General features: G+C 36.1%; 1 protein-coding gene and 1 long non-coding RNA gene across 2 annotated transcripts in view; one reads left to right on the forward strand and one right to left on the reverse strand.

The window, feature by feature from the left end:
* LOC130046775 (uncharacterized) overlaps positions 1–18,853 on the forward strand; it is a 215,051-nt gene that overhangs the window by 158,686 nt on the left and 37,512 nt on the right. The gene's annotated exons all lie outside the window — the stretch shown is intronic.
* The window catches only part of LOC130046770 (activin receptor type-2B-like), a 183,071-nt gene that overhangs the window by 94,551 nt on the left and 69,667 nt on the right, over positions 1–18,853 (reverse strand). Inside the window, exon 5 of the mRNA XM_056139594.1 lies at positions 17,277–17,384. Coding sequence (XP_055995569.1) covers positions 17,277–17,384 — 108 coding nt within the window. The remainder of the gene's footprint in view (positions 1–17,276; positions 17,385–18,853) is intronic.

The raw sequence follows: 18,853 nt of genomic DNA on the forward strand, positions 1-18,853 counted from the left end.
TTCCAGGAGTCCTGCATCAACTCAAAAAGCAGGATTTTTAGGGAGATCCAATAAAATCCTGCAAAATCCCAGTCCTGTCTACTGGGACTTTCCAAGACATGTCCAGAATAATCCCACTTTCTCCCCTTTCAGATTGCAGGATTAAGTGAGACTTTGCAGGACTATAAAAGGCAAATTTAAGTGTTCAAATTATCCTTAAAAGTCCTGAAATGTCCCACTGCCAATACCGTCCCTCTAATTCCTTGTCAATCTCAGTTTCAAAAAAGCAGGATTTTTCAGGACAATCCTGATAAATCCTGGGATTTTGTCTTGGGACTTCCTGGGATATCCTGCTGTATTTTCAATGGGGAAATTATCCTTAAAAGTCCTGAAATGTCCCACTGCCAATACCGTCCCTCTAATTCCTTGTCAATATCAGTTTCAAAAAAGCAGGACTTTCAGGACAATCCTGATAAATCCTGGGATTTTGTCTTGGGACTTCCTGGGATATTCTGCTGTATTTTCAGAGGGGAGTGGTTCTTGAGAAGAAGATTTTTAAAGATTTTTCCTATATATTTGTATGTAAAACTTTGATCCCCTATTGTGGCCCCATCCAACCCCCGGGGCCCATGATTTGAACAAACTTGAATCTGCATTATGTCAGGAAGCTTTCATGTAAATCTCAGCTTTTCCGGCTTAGTGGTTCTTGAGAAGAAGATTTTAAAAGTTTTTCCCTATATATTTGTGTGTAAAACTTTGATCCCCCCTTCGGGCCCCATCTTATCCCCGGGGGCCATGATTTGAACAAACTTGAATCTGCACTATGTCAGAAAGTTTTCATGTAAAAATCAGCTTTTCTGACTCAGTGGTTCTTGAAAAGAAGATTTTTATAGGGATTTTTCCTATATATTTGTATGTAAAACTTTGATCCCCTATTGTGGCCCCATCCAACCCCCGGGGCCCATGATTTGAACAAACTTGAATCTGCATTATGTCAGGAAGCTTTCATGTAAATCTCAGCTTTTCCGGCTTAGTGGTTCTTGAGAAGAAGATTTTAAAAGTTTTTCCCTATATATTTGTGTGTAAAACTTTGATCCCCCCTTCGGGCCCCATCTTATCCCCGGGGGCCATGATTTGAACAAACTTGAATCTGCACTATGTCAGAAAGTTTTCATGTAAAAATCAGCTTTTCTGACTCAGTGGTTCTTGAAAAGAAGATTTTTATAGATTTTTCCTATATATTTGTATGTAAACCTTTGATCCCCTATTGTGGCCCCATCCAACCCCCGGGGCCCATGATTTGAACAAACTTGAATCTGCATTATGTCAGGAAGCTTTCATGTAAATCTCAGCTTCTCTGGCGTAGTGGTTCTTGAGAGAAGATTTTTAAAGTTTTTCCCTATATATTTGTATGTGAAACTTTAATCCCCCCTTGTGGCCCCATCCTACCACCGGGGGCCATGATTTGAACAAACTTAAATCTGCAATATGTCAGGAAGCTTTCAGGTAAATTTCAGCTCTTCTGGCCCAGTGGTTCTTGAGAAGAAGATTTTTAAAGTTTTTCCCTATATATTTGTATGTGAAACTTTAATCCCCCCTTGTGGCCCCATCCTACCACCGGGGGTCATGATTTGAACAAACTTAAATCTGCAATATGTCAGGAAGCTTTCAGGTAAATTTCAGCTCTTCTGGCCCAGTGGTTCTTGAGAAGAAGATTTTTAAATGACCCCACCCTATTTTTGCATTTTTGTGATTATCTCCCCTTTGAAAGGGACATGGCCCTTCATTTGAACAAACTTGAAAGCCCTTCACCCAAGGATGTTTTTGGCCATGTTTGGTTGAAATTGGCCCAGTGGTTCATGAGAAGAAGATGAAAATGTGAAAAGTTTACACAGACGGACGGACAGACAGACGGACGCCGGACAAAATTTGATCAGAAAAGCTCACTTGAACCTTCGGTTCAGGTGAGCTAAAAATGCAAAGCTTGTGGTAAAAAAGCAAATGAAGTGTTGTGTCTCCTTTTGTACAATACATGCTGGAAATATGTTATTTAATTTGAGAAACATTAACTAAATCACAATATCCATTGTACATGCACAACAAATCTTTTAAGCTTTGAACTAATGCAGGCAACTTTCTTGAACTCGGATGTGTCAAATACTCGGGACATGTCGAAGTGAGCCGCTAGTTCCGGTCATTATTCTGGAAACCTCAAGTATCTCATGCATTAAACTGCGAATGCTCCGTTTAAAATTTCAGTCCTAAGCACAATATTTACCCGATTTATATTGCAATCTGGCAAATTTTTCACATAATGGTACAACAATTAAGTGGTAGATTTTCATTTCCGATCTAGCGTATCCAGCACTTCTTAAAATTTGTAGAAATTCACACCTTCAAATACACCGGCCTTGATTCCCTGATCCTTGATTTTGTAAAATAAACAACAACTTGGGTTTTATTAATTAACCACACACAACCCTGCATGTTGACAGATTGGGTATAATAATGAATTCAGAGGGCCTACTAAACAAGATCACCGCCAAACTATGCGTTATAAAACGAAAGTGTTAGGGGCCATAATTCCCAGAATAGCCGTGCGTTTGAAAACGAAAGTGTTAGGGGCGATAATTCTCAGAATAGTCGGCTTAACCAAAATCGAAAGTAGTAATCACGGAGCAATCGAAAAATGTACAGTCGTTAAATAGAGGTAAAATTTCGTGAAAATACACGAAAAGGTTGTAAAAATCATGGTCGTCGGTCGCGTCAGACAGGGGGGGGGGGGGAGGAGCTGTGGTGGGGGGTGATCAGTGTTTCACAAACACATTTTGTTTTCTACCCTTTTCTGTAGCATACTTTTTTTGTACTAAAAGCATACCTTTTTTGTACTTTTCTTTGTATACTTTTTATGTACTTTATACACTTTTGTGCTTTTTCTCTACCAACAGAAAAGTATACTTTTATGATACTTTTTCTATACTTACTTAAGAGTATACCTTTTTTGTACTTTTCGTTGGATACTTTTTTTGTAATTAATATATTTTTGTGCTTTGTCTGTATCAACTGAAAAGTATACTTTTATGATACTTTTTCTATACTTGCTTAAGAGTATACTTTTTTGGTACTTAATACATTTTTGTGCTTTTTCTGTACCAACTGAAAAGTATACTTTTATGATACTTTTTCTATACTTACTCTTAGTATACTTTTTTTGTACTTTTCGTTGGATACTTTTTTTGTACTTAATACATTTTTGTGCTTTTTCTGTATCAACAGAAAAGTATACTTTTATGATACTTTTTCTATACTTTCTTAAGAGTATACTTTTTTTGTACTTGTCTGTAGATACTTTTTTTGTACTTAATACATTTTTGTGCTTTTTCTGTATCAACAGAAAAGTATACTTTTATGATACTTTTTCTATACTTGCTAAAGAGTATACTTTTTTGTACTTTTCTCTGGATACTTTTTTTGTACTTCAAATATTTGTGTGCTTTTTCTGTATTTCCAATCATACTTTTTATGTACTTTGCAAAAAATAAAGATATGCTAAAAGTATACTTTTGTTCTCTTTTAGCCCAAAAAAGTATGCTTTTTTGACTAAATTTGAAACGACCAAATGCATGGTTCCAAATTTAGTATAAAAATCAAAGGCCTGAAGGGCCACAATGGCGTCATGCTAAGAAAGCAAAGATTATAATGAAACTATGTACTGTCCAGTTTATCAATGCTTCATCCCTTATTGTATGTACACAGAGTAGATATAGCTTTATATAAATCTCAATGGAGAGTCTTCTACCTGTGAATATTTTGATGCCATTGACTACAGTCACACCTTGTTATTGCAAATTCAACAGGACTGAAATTAAATTTGAGATATCCAAGGATTTGCGATAACAAGGATAACACACACAAAAAAAAGAAGTGGTTTGGACTGGCAACTCTATTTACATATAACGAAGATTAGCTGTACATGTATTAAAAACACACATACAGCTTTGAATTCAAGCAATACCAAGAATATTTATCCTTCATACAGGAATAATGCTTCTAATACATCTGTACAGTAGCTCTTTTCACAAAAAAATTCAATTACAGATATATTTTTTTTACAATTCCATTCATTTCTTCAGAATATTTTTCAAAGGATTATTTACAATATCTAATGTTATTAAATAATGAAGATTTTTGTGATCAACCATTGCTCTCAATTACTCACACATCTTTACTAGCCGGTGACCGCCCAGTTTTCCGATAGTCCGACGGTCCGGTAGTCCGACGGTCCGATACTCCGACGGTACGGTAGTCCGACGGTCCGATAGTCCGAAACTCCGATAATTTGTGGCCACATATAAGAGATCGCTATGTAATAGGCAGCAGAAAACAGGATTAAGTGCCGTGTGCCAGGGCGATTTTTTACGTCACAAGAGCAAAACATCGCACAGTGGGAAAACTTTGAACGGGTTCGACCTACATCAGGTACCTCAAAAGTGCAAAACGAAACGAAATCTACAGAAACGTAACCCACCGAAACAGATTGTATAGTCGAACTCTATTAATTATAATAATTAAAAATGGTGTATAACCGAACTCTATTAATTATAATATTAAAAATGGTATCTTAAGCCCCTGTTAAAGTTACCACATATAAATAAAATTCGCCTCCCCATTGTGGTAAGCTTTCGGCTTGACAGATACAAAGTTTTAAAAGTTGGAAGAGGGTGAGTAAGCACAAAGTTCATATCCAAAGTTGATTGAATACCCTGTGCAATTAGTTTCGGGTCCATAAATTTCAGAACAGAGGGTTACAGTTCGGCATAAATACACGTTTCAGTATTTTTTGCTCTAAAGACAAATCTATGTATACATGTGGATATTGTGTATTTGTATGTAGTATATCAAACGGTGGATTCTGAGTATGTCTTCCCGTTCTCTTTGTAATTTCTGCTTCCCTTGTTCATAAGCCTTTTGAGTTTACAAAATGCTGACCTCCCCCTGCTATTATTGCATAAAAAAATTCTGTTTTCCGTCCCGTTTTCAATTCCCCGTCCTAGCAACACCACAAATGTATAGAGTTACATGTATATTAAGACTCACTACATATCAATAATAATTTTTAATAACACATGTATATATATTTTACCGAATTGCATTCATATAATATGGTATATTATCTAACTTTTTCCATTATTGAAAGTACTCGCACCTCAGCAGTTAGAGATAAAATAAAAGGTTAAGAGCTCTTCCTGCTTTCAAATTTCTCAGACACCAGTTTCTTAAAACAATGTATCTATACCCAAAGGCGGATCCAACGCCAGCGACCCCACCCCTTGTTTAGTGTGTTTCGCCAGACCTCTGAGACTGTAACTCTCCTTTCTGAAATTTATTGATCTGAAACTAATTGTACATGTATTTTAATCAACTTCGGATATGTTCATTTTGCTTACCACCTCCCCCCTTTCCAGCTTTTAAAACTGTGTATTAGTCACGCTGAAGGCCTACTTCAAACTTTTAAGACTGAGCAGGGTGTAGGGATTCCTACCATTTTTAGCTTGTTATTTCAGGGGTTGGGGTGATTATGTAGGTTACTGTCGCCATCTTCATGACGTTTATGTGGAAAATTTTGGAATTGAATCCCATTTTAGCATGTGCCCCAATCTAAGTTTTGTGCTCTCCTACCAACACTTTACGGTATTTGACTACGGCATTAGCGTTGCCTTATAGCTAATAACAAATTCGTCCGAACAAATTGCTAATTCGTCCGAAAAAATAGCTAATTCGTCCGAACGAATTACTAATTTGTCCGAACAAATAGCTAATTCGTCCGAACAAATTGCTAATTTGTCCGAACGAATGTCTATTTCGTCCGAACAAATCCATAATTCGTCCGAACGAATTACTAATTTGTCCGAACGAATTACTAATATGTCCGAACAAATAACTAATTCGTCCGAACAAATTGCTAATTTGTCCGAACGATTTTCTATTTCGTCCGAACAAATCGGTAATTCGTCCGAACGAACTACTAATTTGTCCGAACGAATTATTAATATGTCCGAACAAATAGCTAATTCGTCGGAACAAATTGCTAATTTGTCCGAACAAATAGCTAATTCGTCCGAACAAATAGCTAATTCGTCCCAACAAATTGCTAATTTGTCCGAATGATTTTCTATTTCGTCCGAACAAATAGCTAATTCGTCCGAACGAATAATATATTTATATATGGCCTTTCTACGCCGCCGTAAGTTTACATTTGAATGATTTTGGTCAGAAATTGATTGTCTGATTTATAATCAGGCCGTGTCGATTTTGGCGGTTTCTGGTAATTTCCTTAAAATAATGCCTAACATGAATAAATTTCAACTCTATTAATTCACATTTTTGGTGATGGTCAACATGTCGGACTATTGAACCGTCGGACTACCGGCCCGTCGGACTATCGGACCGTCGGACTACCGGCCTGTCGGACTACCGGCCCGTCGGACTATCGGACCGTCGGAATACTGGCTTGAACCTTGCTTGCCAAGGGAGTACTCTAAAATCCTTGGCACAGATGTAATTCACAAAGAACTGAAAATTTGTGCATTAAGATATTTATGTAGTGAAAAAGTCAACTGTTGTGAGAACTCTCCTTTTAATAGTTGTAAAGGGCAGCATTGCATGTACTTGTTGATAACATAATAAATACAAGAAATAAGTTTTAAACCAAAATTTTAATAAAAAATATGTGCAACAATGTAAACAACTATGGACCATTTGTAGTATATATTACTGCTAGCATCTCAAGAGATGAAAATCTAGTCAGATTAAAAAATTTTTTTTGTTAATTCAGTAACTTTGACCTCCACAAAAACCTTTACTTGAAAGCCTTATAATAATGAATGCTTCCGCGCTTCGTTTGTTTACAATAACATTAACACGTGCCAGTGTTTATATACCGAGTTGACCAATGATTTGCAAACCTACAGATGCGTTAATACCCTACTGAGAATGCTACAGTCAAATAAACATTACCTACCCTAAAATATAATGACCATAAATAATCCGCGATACACTATTTCTCAGTATAAATTTCGCCAACAGCACGCAATGTTTACAAACAAAACCCACGCTATCTTTCGTCTAGACACGCTATCGTTTCAGACATCACGTGACTTTGCAAATGTAGTTCGCATTGAAATTGGAATTTTTATTTGATTTGTTTTTATTTTTTGTGAAAGTTTTTATATATTATAAAGTAAATCAATGTGATAATTTTCATTTGTTTCTCATTAACAACTTTAAAATGTCGTAAATCATTAAACAGTACAGATATTCATACGCCATTACAAAAAGCGCGGGATTTTTCCGCGGAAGCATTGATAGTCTGACACCTTCGGTCGCGTAAACTTTTCAGCTGATTCAGTCGTACACGCTGACTAGATGCCGTTCGAGCAAAGCTCGACGCCATAAAAAAGCATGCCTTTTTGGTACCTTTTTCTGGTACTTTTTTAGTACTAAATTTCGCTCTGGGTGATACACACACTAATTATGTTCTCCAAACAAAGTTTGGGAATATATTGTTTTTACTCTGTTTTTTATTAAGGTCTTCCGTTTCCAATCCCCTCTGAAAATAAATCCCACTTTTTTGCATAATTGAAGGATATCCCTGGAAGTCCTGAGACTTACATGTGAAGTCCCACTTCTCCCATGTCCTAATGCAGTGGGATAATACAGGACTTCATGTTTCTGCATTTGTCCTGGAATATCCCACTTACGTCAAGAGTGACTTTGCAAGAATTTCTAGGACATATTTATTACCTAAATGTCTTACAAAGTCCCACTCTCATAGAAGCAGGTTTTTCTAGGACATTCTTGTGTTTTTCAGGACTTTATAATAAAATGAAGATGAAAACATCGTCCCAGAAATTCCCTAAAAATCTCACACTTGATACATTCAAGATAACGCAAGACTTTACATTGCTTTCCAGGACTTCATGTTAAAAGTATGCAAAGAGAGAAGTCCTGTAATTACCCTCAAAATCTTACAACCAGTGAAGTCAGATTATAAAGGACTCTGATGAGGGTTACAGGACTTTTAGATATTAATTGTTACAAAATTAAAGCCTTGCCATATCAAAGAAAAGATTTTACATTTTCTGGATTACCTTGACACGTCATAGCTACATAGTTCAGGTTAAAAAAAAACTATAAGAACAGTGAATGATTTGTGGATCAGAACATTTATGTACACAATAACAATCATGTCATAATAAGTTGTAATAGAAAAGACTATATTTCATCAAAAGTTGACTTGAAAAATGTTGGCTATGAGAACACTTCTTATAAATTAAGAATGACAACAATCTGAACTTGAATAAAAATCACTTTACTGTCAAATGAGCTATTGAAATATATCCTCAATGTCACTTGAAAGACTACCATAATTTGAGCTTTGAGATGCTTCATCACAGGAGTTCAATCGGGTTTATCATGTTTTTTAGGTTAGAACAAATATTGTCCAGTGTATTATTAAGATCACTTTGATAACAGATTTCCAGAAGTTCCTGGGCTACCTTCTTCAAAATAAGGAAGATCCCTTTTTGTGAAAGAATGTTAAAAAATTCATCAGATTCTGTGGTAGGCTTTTCCATTTCTAGAGATGACACAGCAGCATTAATGTTTGAAGCTGAGCTTTAAAAAATGTGTGTATCAAAAGAATTGCAATTCAGGCTCAAGTGATAATAAGTTAAAAGGATTTTCCAATGTCACGGTCGTATCACTTGAAAAACTAATGGCATATCAACTTTGGATGTCACCACTGAAGATTGCAGTTGATGTTTTAATATTTAGTACACTTAGGAATTCACATGTTTACATCTTTCTTGCACAGCATGTACCTTTTGGGTTCTCAATCTCCTGCAATAATAATTAATTACAAATTAAGACACTGATTAAAATTTTTATATTTAGAAAAGTTTCTTTAACACATCAATGTTTTGAGGTGAAAATAGCAATAAATTATCACGGATAGATACAATCTGCTTGCCATGCTAAATTTGGAATTGTAGTTATTTTACGAAGCAGTAATAATTACAGAACAAGGTCAGCTGATCGAAACAGAATCATAACGATGGATATCCATGATACAATGTTCTGGTGATTATGGCCTTTCCATCTAGATTGAACCAGTCAATAGTTTACGTTAAAAAAGGAGTAGTTTGTTTTGATATGTTAAGCTGTAAATAGAATGATTTTACCTAGGAATTTCGAGTGGTCCAGTGATCAAGCGTGTATTTTTCCAATGCATGTAATCATTTACAAACGTAAACAAAATAAGCATATGGTACTTACAGAGTGTCATCCGTTACCGAAGTCCTTTTTCATTCCAACGTTATTGATCTTTAAATCAAAAATGACTTCTTTGTAAGTTGTAACTTCCGGTGACGTCGTTTCAGTCAACTTGTACAATGACCGAAGTTTGTCGTATTTTTTTCTTCTCCCCCTTCTAATTCGATATAAGATATATCATATATATATAAAATATATATATTTATATATATATATATATATGAAGTCTTATACACTGGGTTTCCGCTGGTCAATTGTATAACTTTTTACTGATCGTCTTTTGGTTACGTGTTGACCTGGGTACGAGTCAGTCAGTGTACGACATGACGTCCACGCAAGTGATTAAAGCGGTTTTTTCCCGATGTTCCTTTCTGGGCGCGAAATCAGGGAAATATGGAGAACATTCAACAGAATCAGTATGCAATCAAGCATGGAATAGCTTCCAGATAGGGATATAGGATTCGCCGTAACATCCAGGAATTGGAGGATAGGCCTAGTTGTTCAAAATACACGGCGTTGCTGGTTAGTATTTTTACTTTTGTTTTGTAATAAGTAATAATATATTTCACACTTTATCAGTATATAAAGTACTTAGTATAAATAGAATTTATTATAAATCTTGACGGGTAGAGAAGAAACAGTAATAAAATAATGTGAGTTAATGTCACCTGTGAAATGAAAATGCGGATATAAAAAAAATTACGGGGTGAACATTACATTATCATCTAAATGTGCAAAAGGGGTAATAATGTAAAATTGATAATAATAATTTCCCCAAGTACAAATCAACGACTGTTAAATTATAGAATTCATTAGATTTAATAAAGTTATCATTGACTCGACTGTCTGAGTGATAATTTGGTGATGTTTGATGTGAATCACTGTTCAGCTATGACTGGTTAATTGTAGCACCACAGAAGGAATATCATTATAGAGAGAAAGTAAGAAAATTCTTATGCTTCAGGTAAATTAAGTCACATGTGTCAAACTTTGTAGAAACCCAAGAATCTTGAAGATGATACAGATGCCAGCTCCGAAGAAACGTACAATGATATACCAAAGTAGGTTTACATAAACATGAAAAATTCAGGTCTTTTTTGTCAGTCTAGTGGAATTGTCACACCTTAACAAATTATCATCCTGTTTCCAATATTTTTATCTAGTACATGTTCTCTTTCATTGTAGCATGGACTTGAAGAGATAGTTGTGAATTTAGAATATCATCAAGTGACTGTTTTAATAATTAAGGCACTGTTTTCAGTGGATGAACTGACATCATGCAGTGTGACAGGAAAATGCCCAGAGAAGGTCCAGGAGACCAAAGATGGCTTAGATGAAAAGAGAAGATGGTGCAGAAGGTACATCATGTTCAAGACATAGATATTTTAAATTGTGCATGATGTTCATTTACAAAACCTGTTATGCAACCTCTCAAATAATTCATTATGCTATCTTTTAAGCCTTTGTACCAGAGAAAAATCCAGAGATGGCCCTTGAAGAAGTTAGAAACAAGATGAGAGACCGTCTCAAGTTGTTTAGGTCTGGAGCCACCTTCCCCCACCCACGAGTCGAAGAAATAGATCTTTGAACCAGGTTACCTGACATCAAGATAAACAAAATTCAACTTTAGGGACAATTTAATTTACCTGTTTAAAATTTTATTTTTAGCTCACCTGGGCCGAAGGCTCAAGTGAGCTTTTCTGATAAAAATTTGTTCGTTGTCTGTCGTCAGCGAAAACTTTTCATATTTTCATCTTTTCCAGAACCACTGGGTCAATTTCAACCAAACTTGACACAAAGCACCCTTGGGTGAAAGGCTTTCAAGTTTGTTCAAATGAAGGGCCATGCCCCTTCAAAGGGAGATAATCGCTAAAATAGGGTGGGGTCATTCAAAAATCTTCTCGAGAAACACTGGGCCAGAGGAGCCGAAATTTACATGAAAGCCTCCTGACATAGTACAGATTCAAGTTTGTTAAAACCATGACCCGGGAGGGGGTTGGATGGGGCCACAATAGGGAACAAAGTTTTACTTACAAATATACAGGGAAAATCTTTATAAAAATTGTCTTCTCAAGAAACACTTGGCCAGAAAAGCTGAGATTTACACGAAAGCTTTCCGACATAGTGTAGACTTAAGTTTGTAAAAATCACAGGGTTGTCACTAACGCTAGAATAGGACACAGAAAATTCATTTGGGTTTGTCCGATATGGCAAGCTCTGCAGACGTGTCTCAGACTCTGAGTAAAAATCATAATTTTACTTAGAAGCCCTGATATTGTGTATTAATTAAAACTCGTAGGAAAAAATCTAGGTAAAACGTTACGCTCTTGTGAACCGAGATGATAACCACCGAGTTCACTGTGTCCGAATCCGACTTGTTTGTTTAGTAGCAGTCAATTAGGTGCAAATTAGAATATAATATTAAAAAGATGATAAGTAGAAAAGATACAAAGTAAAAAACATTTTGCCACTGGCAGTTATTTGGATTTTTGTTTCTTATTTATTTATTTTTTACAAATCGGAATCTATATTTGATTACAAATGTTTGTCTTCTGGTAGCCATTTTTATTGGAATCGAAAGTAGCGTAGTTTGTAAACTTTGGTAGATTTTACATCGTTTTACAAACAAAATTAGTACGCATCTATTTGATCACAATAATTATTTAATTAAAATTTTGTTTAATACTGAATAGGGTTGTTGTGATGATAGGAGATTCGGGGAAGTAATTCTGTTTGCATGGGCAATTAGTTGTATGAGACCGAGTCCTGAATGATTACCTTTAATTTCATGTGTACAAAGTGATCACTGCACTGTTATGCATGGGCTTGTCGAAAATTAACTGATTTTTGCAATTTGTTGAAGATGAAAGTGAACAGAGGTACGACATCAGCTTGCATGTGTTCACTCTGTATAAATAGAGGTGTAGGATCTTTAATTTAACTTTCTTGGGACTCGTCAAATTTTCATGGGACTCAAGCTGCTTCCAAACCATGATACCGGGACTCATCTTCTGATCAATATTTTCTAGTGACAACCCTGAATCGTGGCCCCCAAGGGTAGGTTTTGGCCACATTATAGGGACAAAAGTTTTACATACGAGTATATGGGAAATCTTTAAATATGGACCAAGATGACTAAGGTGAGCGATGTCACCCATGGACCTCTTGTTTTTGTTTTTGTTTTACATAAGAAATAGTGCTTTTTAGCTCACCCGAGCCGTCATTTAAATGAGCTTTTCAAAGTACTTGCGTTGGAAGTTCATCCAAGTATTGCTGAAATTTATGTATATGTATGTTAAATAAATTTTATTATCAGTTTATCATTTTGATTCATTATTTCATTCTTAATTGCCACTTTTACAGAGAAGATGTCACATATCCTGGATCTCGAGTTTTATTCCACAGTAGGTTAAGACCAAAACAGGTTAGTAGGATAAATTGGGACTTTCCAGGAGTCCTGCGTCAACTCAAAAGCAGGATTTTTAGGGAGATCCAATAAAATCCTGCAAAATCCTAGTCCTGTCTACTGGGACTTTCCAAGACATGTCCAGAATAATCCCACTTTCTCCCCTTTCAGATTGCAGGATTAAGTGACTATAAAAGGCAAATTTAAATGCATGTTCAAATTATCCTTAAAAGTCCTGAAATGTCCCACTGCCAATACTGTCCCTCTTATTCCTTGTTAATCTCAGTTTCAAAAAAGCAGGACTTTTCAGGACAATCCTGATAAATCCTGGGATTTTGTCTCAGGACTTCCTGGGATATCCTGCTGTATTTTCCATTGGAAGATCTTATTGTTATTGTAAGTTTTTTTTCTCTCTATTAGAGCTTTCCACCTTTCTGTGGAAAGTCCTATTGTTATTGTTAGAGCTTTCCACCTTTCTGTGGAAAGTCCTAGTGTTATTGTTAGAGCTTTCCACCTTTCTGTGGAAAGTCCTGTTGTTATTGTTCTGTTTATTGTTTTTCTGAGTCAAAAAAAAATTTTGTCTTATGGCACCTTCACACTCACGGATTTTTCTTACGGATCCTTACGTATTCCACAAATCCGTAAAAGTAAACGGATTGTTACGATTTAGACACTTTAAAGAGCTGTTTAAGAATGTTATGCGATGCATTTACGGCTCACATTTACGATTTGTTCCGAGTGAACACGGATCAATACAAGCAATTTACGACATTTTAAGAGCTTTATAGGGATTATTACGAATATATTACGGTAATTTACAATTTCGTTTAGTTTTTACGTGTAATCACGACCTGTTAACAATGTTGATAACGTGCTGTTACGAATAGTTAGGAGTTAGTTACGATTGTTTACGTCTTTGACTCAAAAGTGTTCACAATTGGCTTTGTATCATCATTCGACAACTGACATTACTTGTAACAGCATTTATGTATATTGTATGCAAGATGAAAATGTGAAAAATTTATGCCTATACACCGACAGATAACGGACATATTTTGATCAGAAAACTCACTTTAGCAGATAAACAAGAGGCCCAAGGGCCACATCACTCACCTGAGTTACCTTGGCCCATATCTAAAGACTTTCCATATATATTTGCATGTAATACCTTAGTCTGTATTGTGGCCCCAACCTGCTCCTGGAGGCCATGATTTTTACAAACTTGAATCTGCACTATGTCAGGAAGCTTTCATGTAAATCTCAGCTCCTCTGGCTCATTGGTTCTTGAAAGGATGAATTTTAAAGATTTTCCCTATATATTTCTGTGTAAAACTTTGCTCCCCTATTGTGGCCCCAATCTATCCTCGGGGGCCATAATTTGAACAAACTTGAATCTGCACTATGCCAGGAAGCTTTCATATAAATTTCAGCTCTTCTGGCTCATTGATTCTTGAGAAGAAGATTTTTAAAGACTTTCCCTATATATTTCTATGTAAAACTTTGATGCCTTATTGTGGCCCCAATCTGCGTCGGGGGGCCATGATTTGAACAAATTTGAATCTGCAATATGTAAGGAAGCTTTCATATAAATTTCAGCTCTTCAGGCTCACTGATTCTTGAGAAGATTTTTTAAAGATTTTTTATATTTCTATGTAAAACTTTGATCCCCTATTATGGACCCAATCTACCCCCGGGGGCCATGATTTGAACAAACTTGAATCTGCATTATGTCAAGAAGCTTTCATATAAATTTCAGCTCTTCTGGCTCATTGGTTCTTGAGAAGAAGATTTTTTAAAGATTTTCCTTATATATTTCTATGTAAAACTTTGATCCCCTATTGTGGCTCCAACCTACCCTCGGGGGGCCATGATTTGAACAAACTTGAATCTGCACTATGTCAGGAAGCTTTCATGAAAATTTCAGCTCCTCTGGCCAAGTGGTTCTTGAGAAGATTTTTAAATGACCCCACCCTATTTTTGCGATTATCTCCCCTTTGAAGGGGGCATGGTCCTTCATTTGAACAAACTTGAAAGCCTTTCACCCAAGGATACTTTTGGCCAAGTTTGGTTATAATTGGCCAAGTGGTTTTTGAGAAAATGAAAATGTGAAAAGTTTACAACGACGCCAACAGACAACGGACAAATTTTGATCAGAAAAGCTCACTTGAGCATTCGGCTCAGGCGAGCTAAAAACTTACTTCTTGTGTATAACTTTTATAGTATTAACAAGAAAATTTCTATGTGCACGATGGGTGACTTTAGATAGCTTGAAATTCAGAAATCCTTCATGGGATGGATAGCCGAGGTGATATAGCGGCAGTCTCATTGAATTTTTGGACAAGCCCAGATGGTATATCTGTGGTTCGAATACCAATTTTTCATACCTATTTATTTTTCTTATTAATGAATAGACTTCCCATAATTATTCTCTGGCATTTTATGCGAAGTTTATGCAGTCTTAATGACGATCACAATTAATAAATTCCAACATGCAGCTAGTGAATAATTGTAAACAAGTATGGGGCCTCCTGTGAAGTATGGATGTTGTTTATGTAAATGACACATTAAAGGAAAGTTAAAGAGAACAATTTCAACAATGCTTAAGAAGTTACTTGAAGAGATCATGACAAAAGCCAAATATGCAACCAACTGGTGCAGACTGTCTAAAAGGTACTGTGAACTACAGTTCAGTACAAAAACAAAAGGAAATCAAGTGTCTGTTTCTGTCCCATTTGTATTTGCTGGGAAATCTACCAGCAAATGTATGTTTTGTAACTGTAAAACCGGCCTCAGAGTTGTACCAAAAGAGGCGAGAACTGATGCCTTTATCATATTCGGTATATTAGTACCAGTAGGTTGTAAATGCTGTTCAAAAACATTTGTTGAAAACAAATCAAAGCATTAATATTGCGCCATACAGAAAACGCTATTCCACATTTGATTTACACCACAAAACGTGAGGTTTCTCATTCACATCAGTTAATATGTCAATGGAAATGCGGAGAACATACTGTTGGATGTTGCGAACATATACTGTATGTAATGTTCTTTAGTACCTTCTACCGTACTCCAGGCATCAGTGTAATTGTGTCCGTGTTAAAAACCGCTTAATGTCTGATATACATGATGCTGGCTGTGAAACAAATTCTGATGATAATTTTGATTAAATATCATATCTATATATTTGTTTTGAATTCTAAATATTTTGGACAGCGTTTTAGAACGGTACTGTATCTATTGTAACTACCTGTACCATCAATCAGGGCTCGACATTAGCGAGAAATACTCGCAAAATGCGAGTACATTTGAAAAATAGCGAGTAAAAATAGTGGACACTCGAAAATCTTAGCGAGTGGTGATTTACAAACCATGATCGTATCATATTCGTTTTATACGGTGATGCGCTATTCGCTTTTCTGAAACTTGCATTCAGAATCATACAAACGCTTACATGAACGACCGATTTCAACAACCATTTCTATGCGGATTTTTCTTTTATGATTTTTTAAGAAACTGGGCGTTAAATAAATGCTTTAGAGGTTGGACATCGCATTATAATGAAAAATATAGACATGTGCCACGAGTCCTGTTCACTTATAGGGGTGATTAAATTGAATTCCAAGTATGAGGTTTTCGTTATTCATTTATCTAAAAAGAAATCGGAGTCTATGTTTTACCAAGTCTTCCGGTAGTCAATCTAATCCGAATGTCCTATCTACATTAATTTATTCTCATATTGAGGTCGGGTTGTAGTGATGACACGAGTGCACTGCTCATCGTGTAGGCGATTATCAAAAAAGATCATGGGACTCGTGATCGTGCTGCTTATAAACCATGAGTCTGGGATTCGCTTTCAAAAATCACTCGTGAAAACCATGACATGGCATGAAATTTGAAGACTTTGGATCTGGAACTGCAGTAAACAGGTTGTGAATTAGAGGTGCAATGGTCAAGAGACCTAAACATTCCACCATATGACTTACGTAACTTAGTGTCTTGTCCAAACGATGCCTGTTCACCTATTAGGCTCAGTAATGATGGGGAAAATCATTGATTTAAAAAGAAAACATGAAAAAAGAGCACAGCTTATTTTTTTATTTTAGCTTGTAGGTTTTCATTTTAGCCTGTGGATTTTTTACCCACAGGCTAAAATTAGCCTGTGGTAGAAAAAGTTAATTTCGACCCCTGATCAATGCGGATTTTAAACTCCTGATTCGCAACCAGTGCCCAATCATGAATAGGCTTATTGTTCGCCAAGTTCACCCATCTTCTTTAGTTGAAATCCGGCCAACAAACTTGATTTTTGGCATCCATTTTAAATCATTTAAAAACTGAATAAAAAGAAATTCTGATGCTTAAAATACAATGCTTGCAAGCTGTCATTTTGAGAAATTTTCAATAAAGACTTTTGGGAAAAACCAGTCGATTTCAATTGGGAAAGGGTCCATTAATCAGACTTGCATGCCTCGTACTCTAACATTGATCATGTGAATAACATTGCAGGTACTGTACCCTACATACCAGACAATACATATGTGCACAAAACAAATTGTATCACCTTCCATGGGCCCGTAACTCTAAGAGCTGGATTGGACGGGGGGGCTGATTGAATTCTTGAGTCCCCATCTCAGGATCACTGCCTGGAAGTTGCAGATGAGAAGTATATCTAAAAAGGAATACATCAAACTTGTATAAAGTGACCTTGTTGTAGAAAAGGTAAATTTTCATTTCATGTTTACATGTTAAACCCTTTATTTAAAAAACAGCTTAACATGCAGACTGTGCAAGCACACAATTATTCAACAAAATCTTTGCAACTATACAAGAGTACCACAAACGGTACAACATACGCCCATCCTGACAGTGGCAGTGAAATTCTTCAACCTGCATGGAAGCAGATCATGCACTCTGAATTGATGCCACACACAATCTGAACAGAAAAGTAGGTCATGGTGCACCAATCCATCTGACATGTGAACTGATATTTATATGTACAATACGGCCAACATGGATCCCGTATTTTCCATGTTCCCCTTTTTTGTAAAGTAATTATGTATACTCTTATGTGTTTACCGGAGCAGGTCTTCACAGTGCACCATAAATTGAGATCGGGTTCCTAATAAAAAGCTTAAGGTGTGTCATTCAATCAATAAAGAAGTTTCACCAAACCCATGTTTATGATGTTATGACCTACCGTAAACATTATGAACAGACTTGCAGAATACAGCCTTCAATGGGGATTCAAGGGAGTTCATGGTGCTATCATGAAGAAAGTACCAGCCATTTACATAGCAGTGCTCCAAGTCGCATCTGCTATCAGGTCGCAAATTGGCGACCTAGAAATATTTCTGGTCGCCATTTTCAAATTTCTATTCGCCTGATTTTCAAAATTTCTACTTGCCATAGTAAAAGATTTTGTAAATAAGACTTACAAGTTTTTTAAAATTTTAATATCTTTTAAGTAAAAAATCAACACCCATGTACGTGTTTTGTTTGTTTTATTTTTAAACTGAATGGAAATTTGTTGTGAAACATGCTGGATGCTAACAAGTCAAGTATTTACTTTGGCAAAAGTTGTATTGCATTGGGCCATCCTGTATATTTTACAGTACGTTTCTGGGGAAGAAAACCCAGCGTTGCATTAAAGTTCTCAATAAGTGGGCCATTACTGCTTATGCGAATAAGAGCTTTTACTTTTGCTGGATCTTTTGCTAAACAATTAGTACCAGCATCAATAAGAACACCACATCCCGAGTTTGATTGTGTTTGAAAATTAACAGCAACAGTTTCCCCGCTCGACTTACTGCTAATAATGCAGTCACGGACAACGACATGTCTCTTACTGTTACCGTGAATAGTCACACTTCCACGTTTGAAAGATGTACACTCGGTCGTGTTGAAATAGGACAATGGGTGTGCAGAAATGGTGGACGTTGCTGGCTAATTGGCCTCACAAATTCTGCAAAACATTTTGCAATCTCTTTATATCAACCATGAAATTCCCTCAGCCATTTCAGAACTGGGATTCTTCCTTTACGGGGTTCTTCCTTTGCTTTTGCATTTCTCTTTAAACACTGCTACGTCATGATCTTTAGATGCAGAACTTTCTCCGTGTGATTCTTGAATTCTTTGTTA

This window comes from Ostrea edulis, chromosome 6, assembly GCF_947568905.1.
Source record: "Ostrea edulis chromosome 6, xbOstEdul1.1, whole genome shotgun sequence".
Taxonomy (NCBI): domain Eukaryota; kingdom Metazoa; phylum Mollusca; class Bivalvia; order Ostreida; family Ostreidae; genus Ostrea; species Ostrea edulis.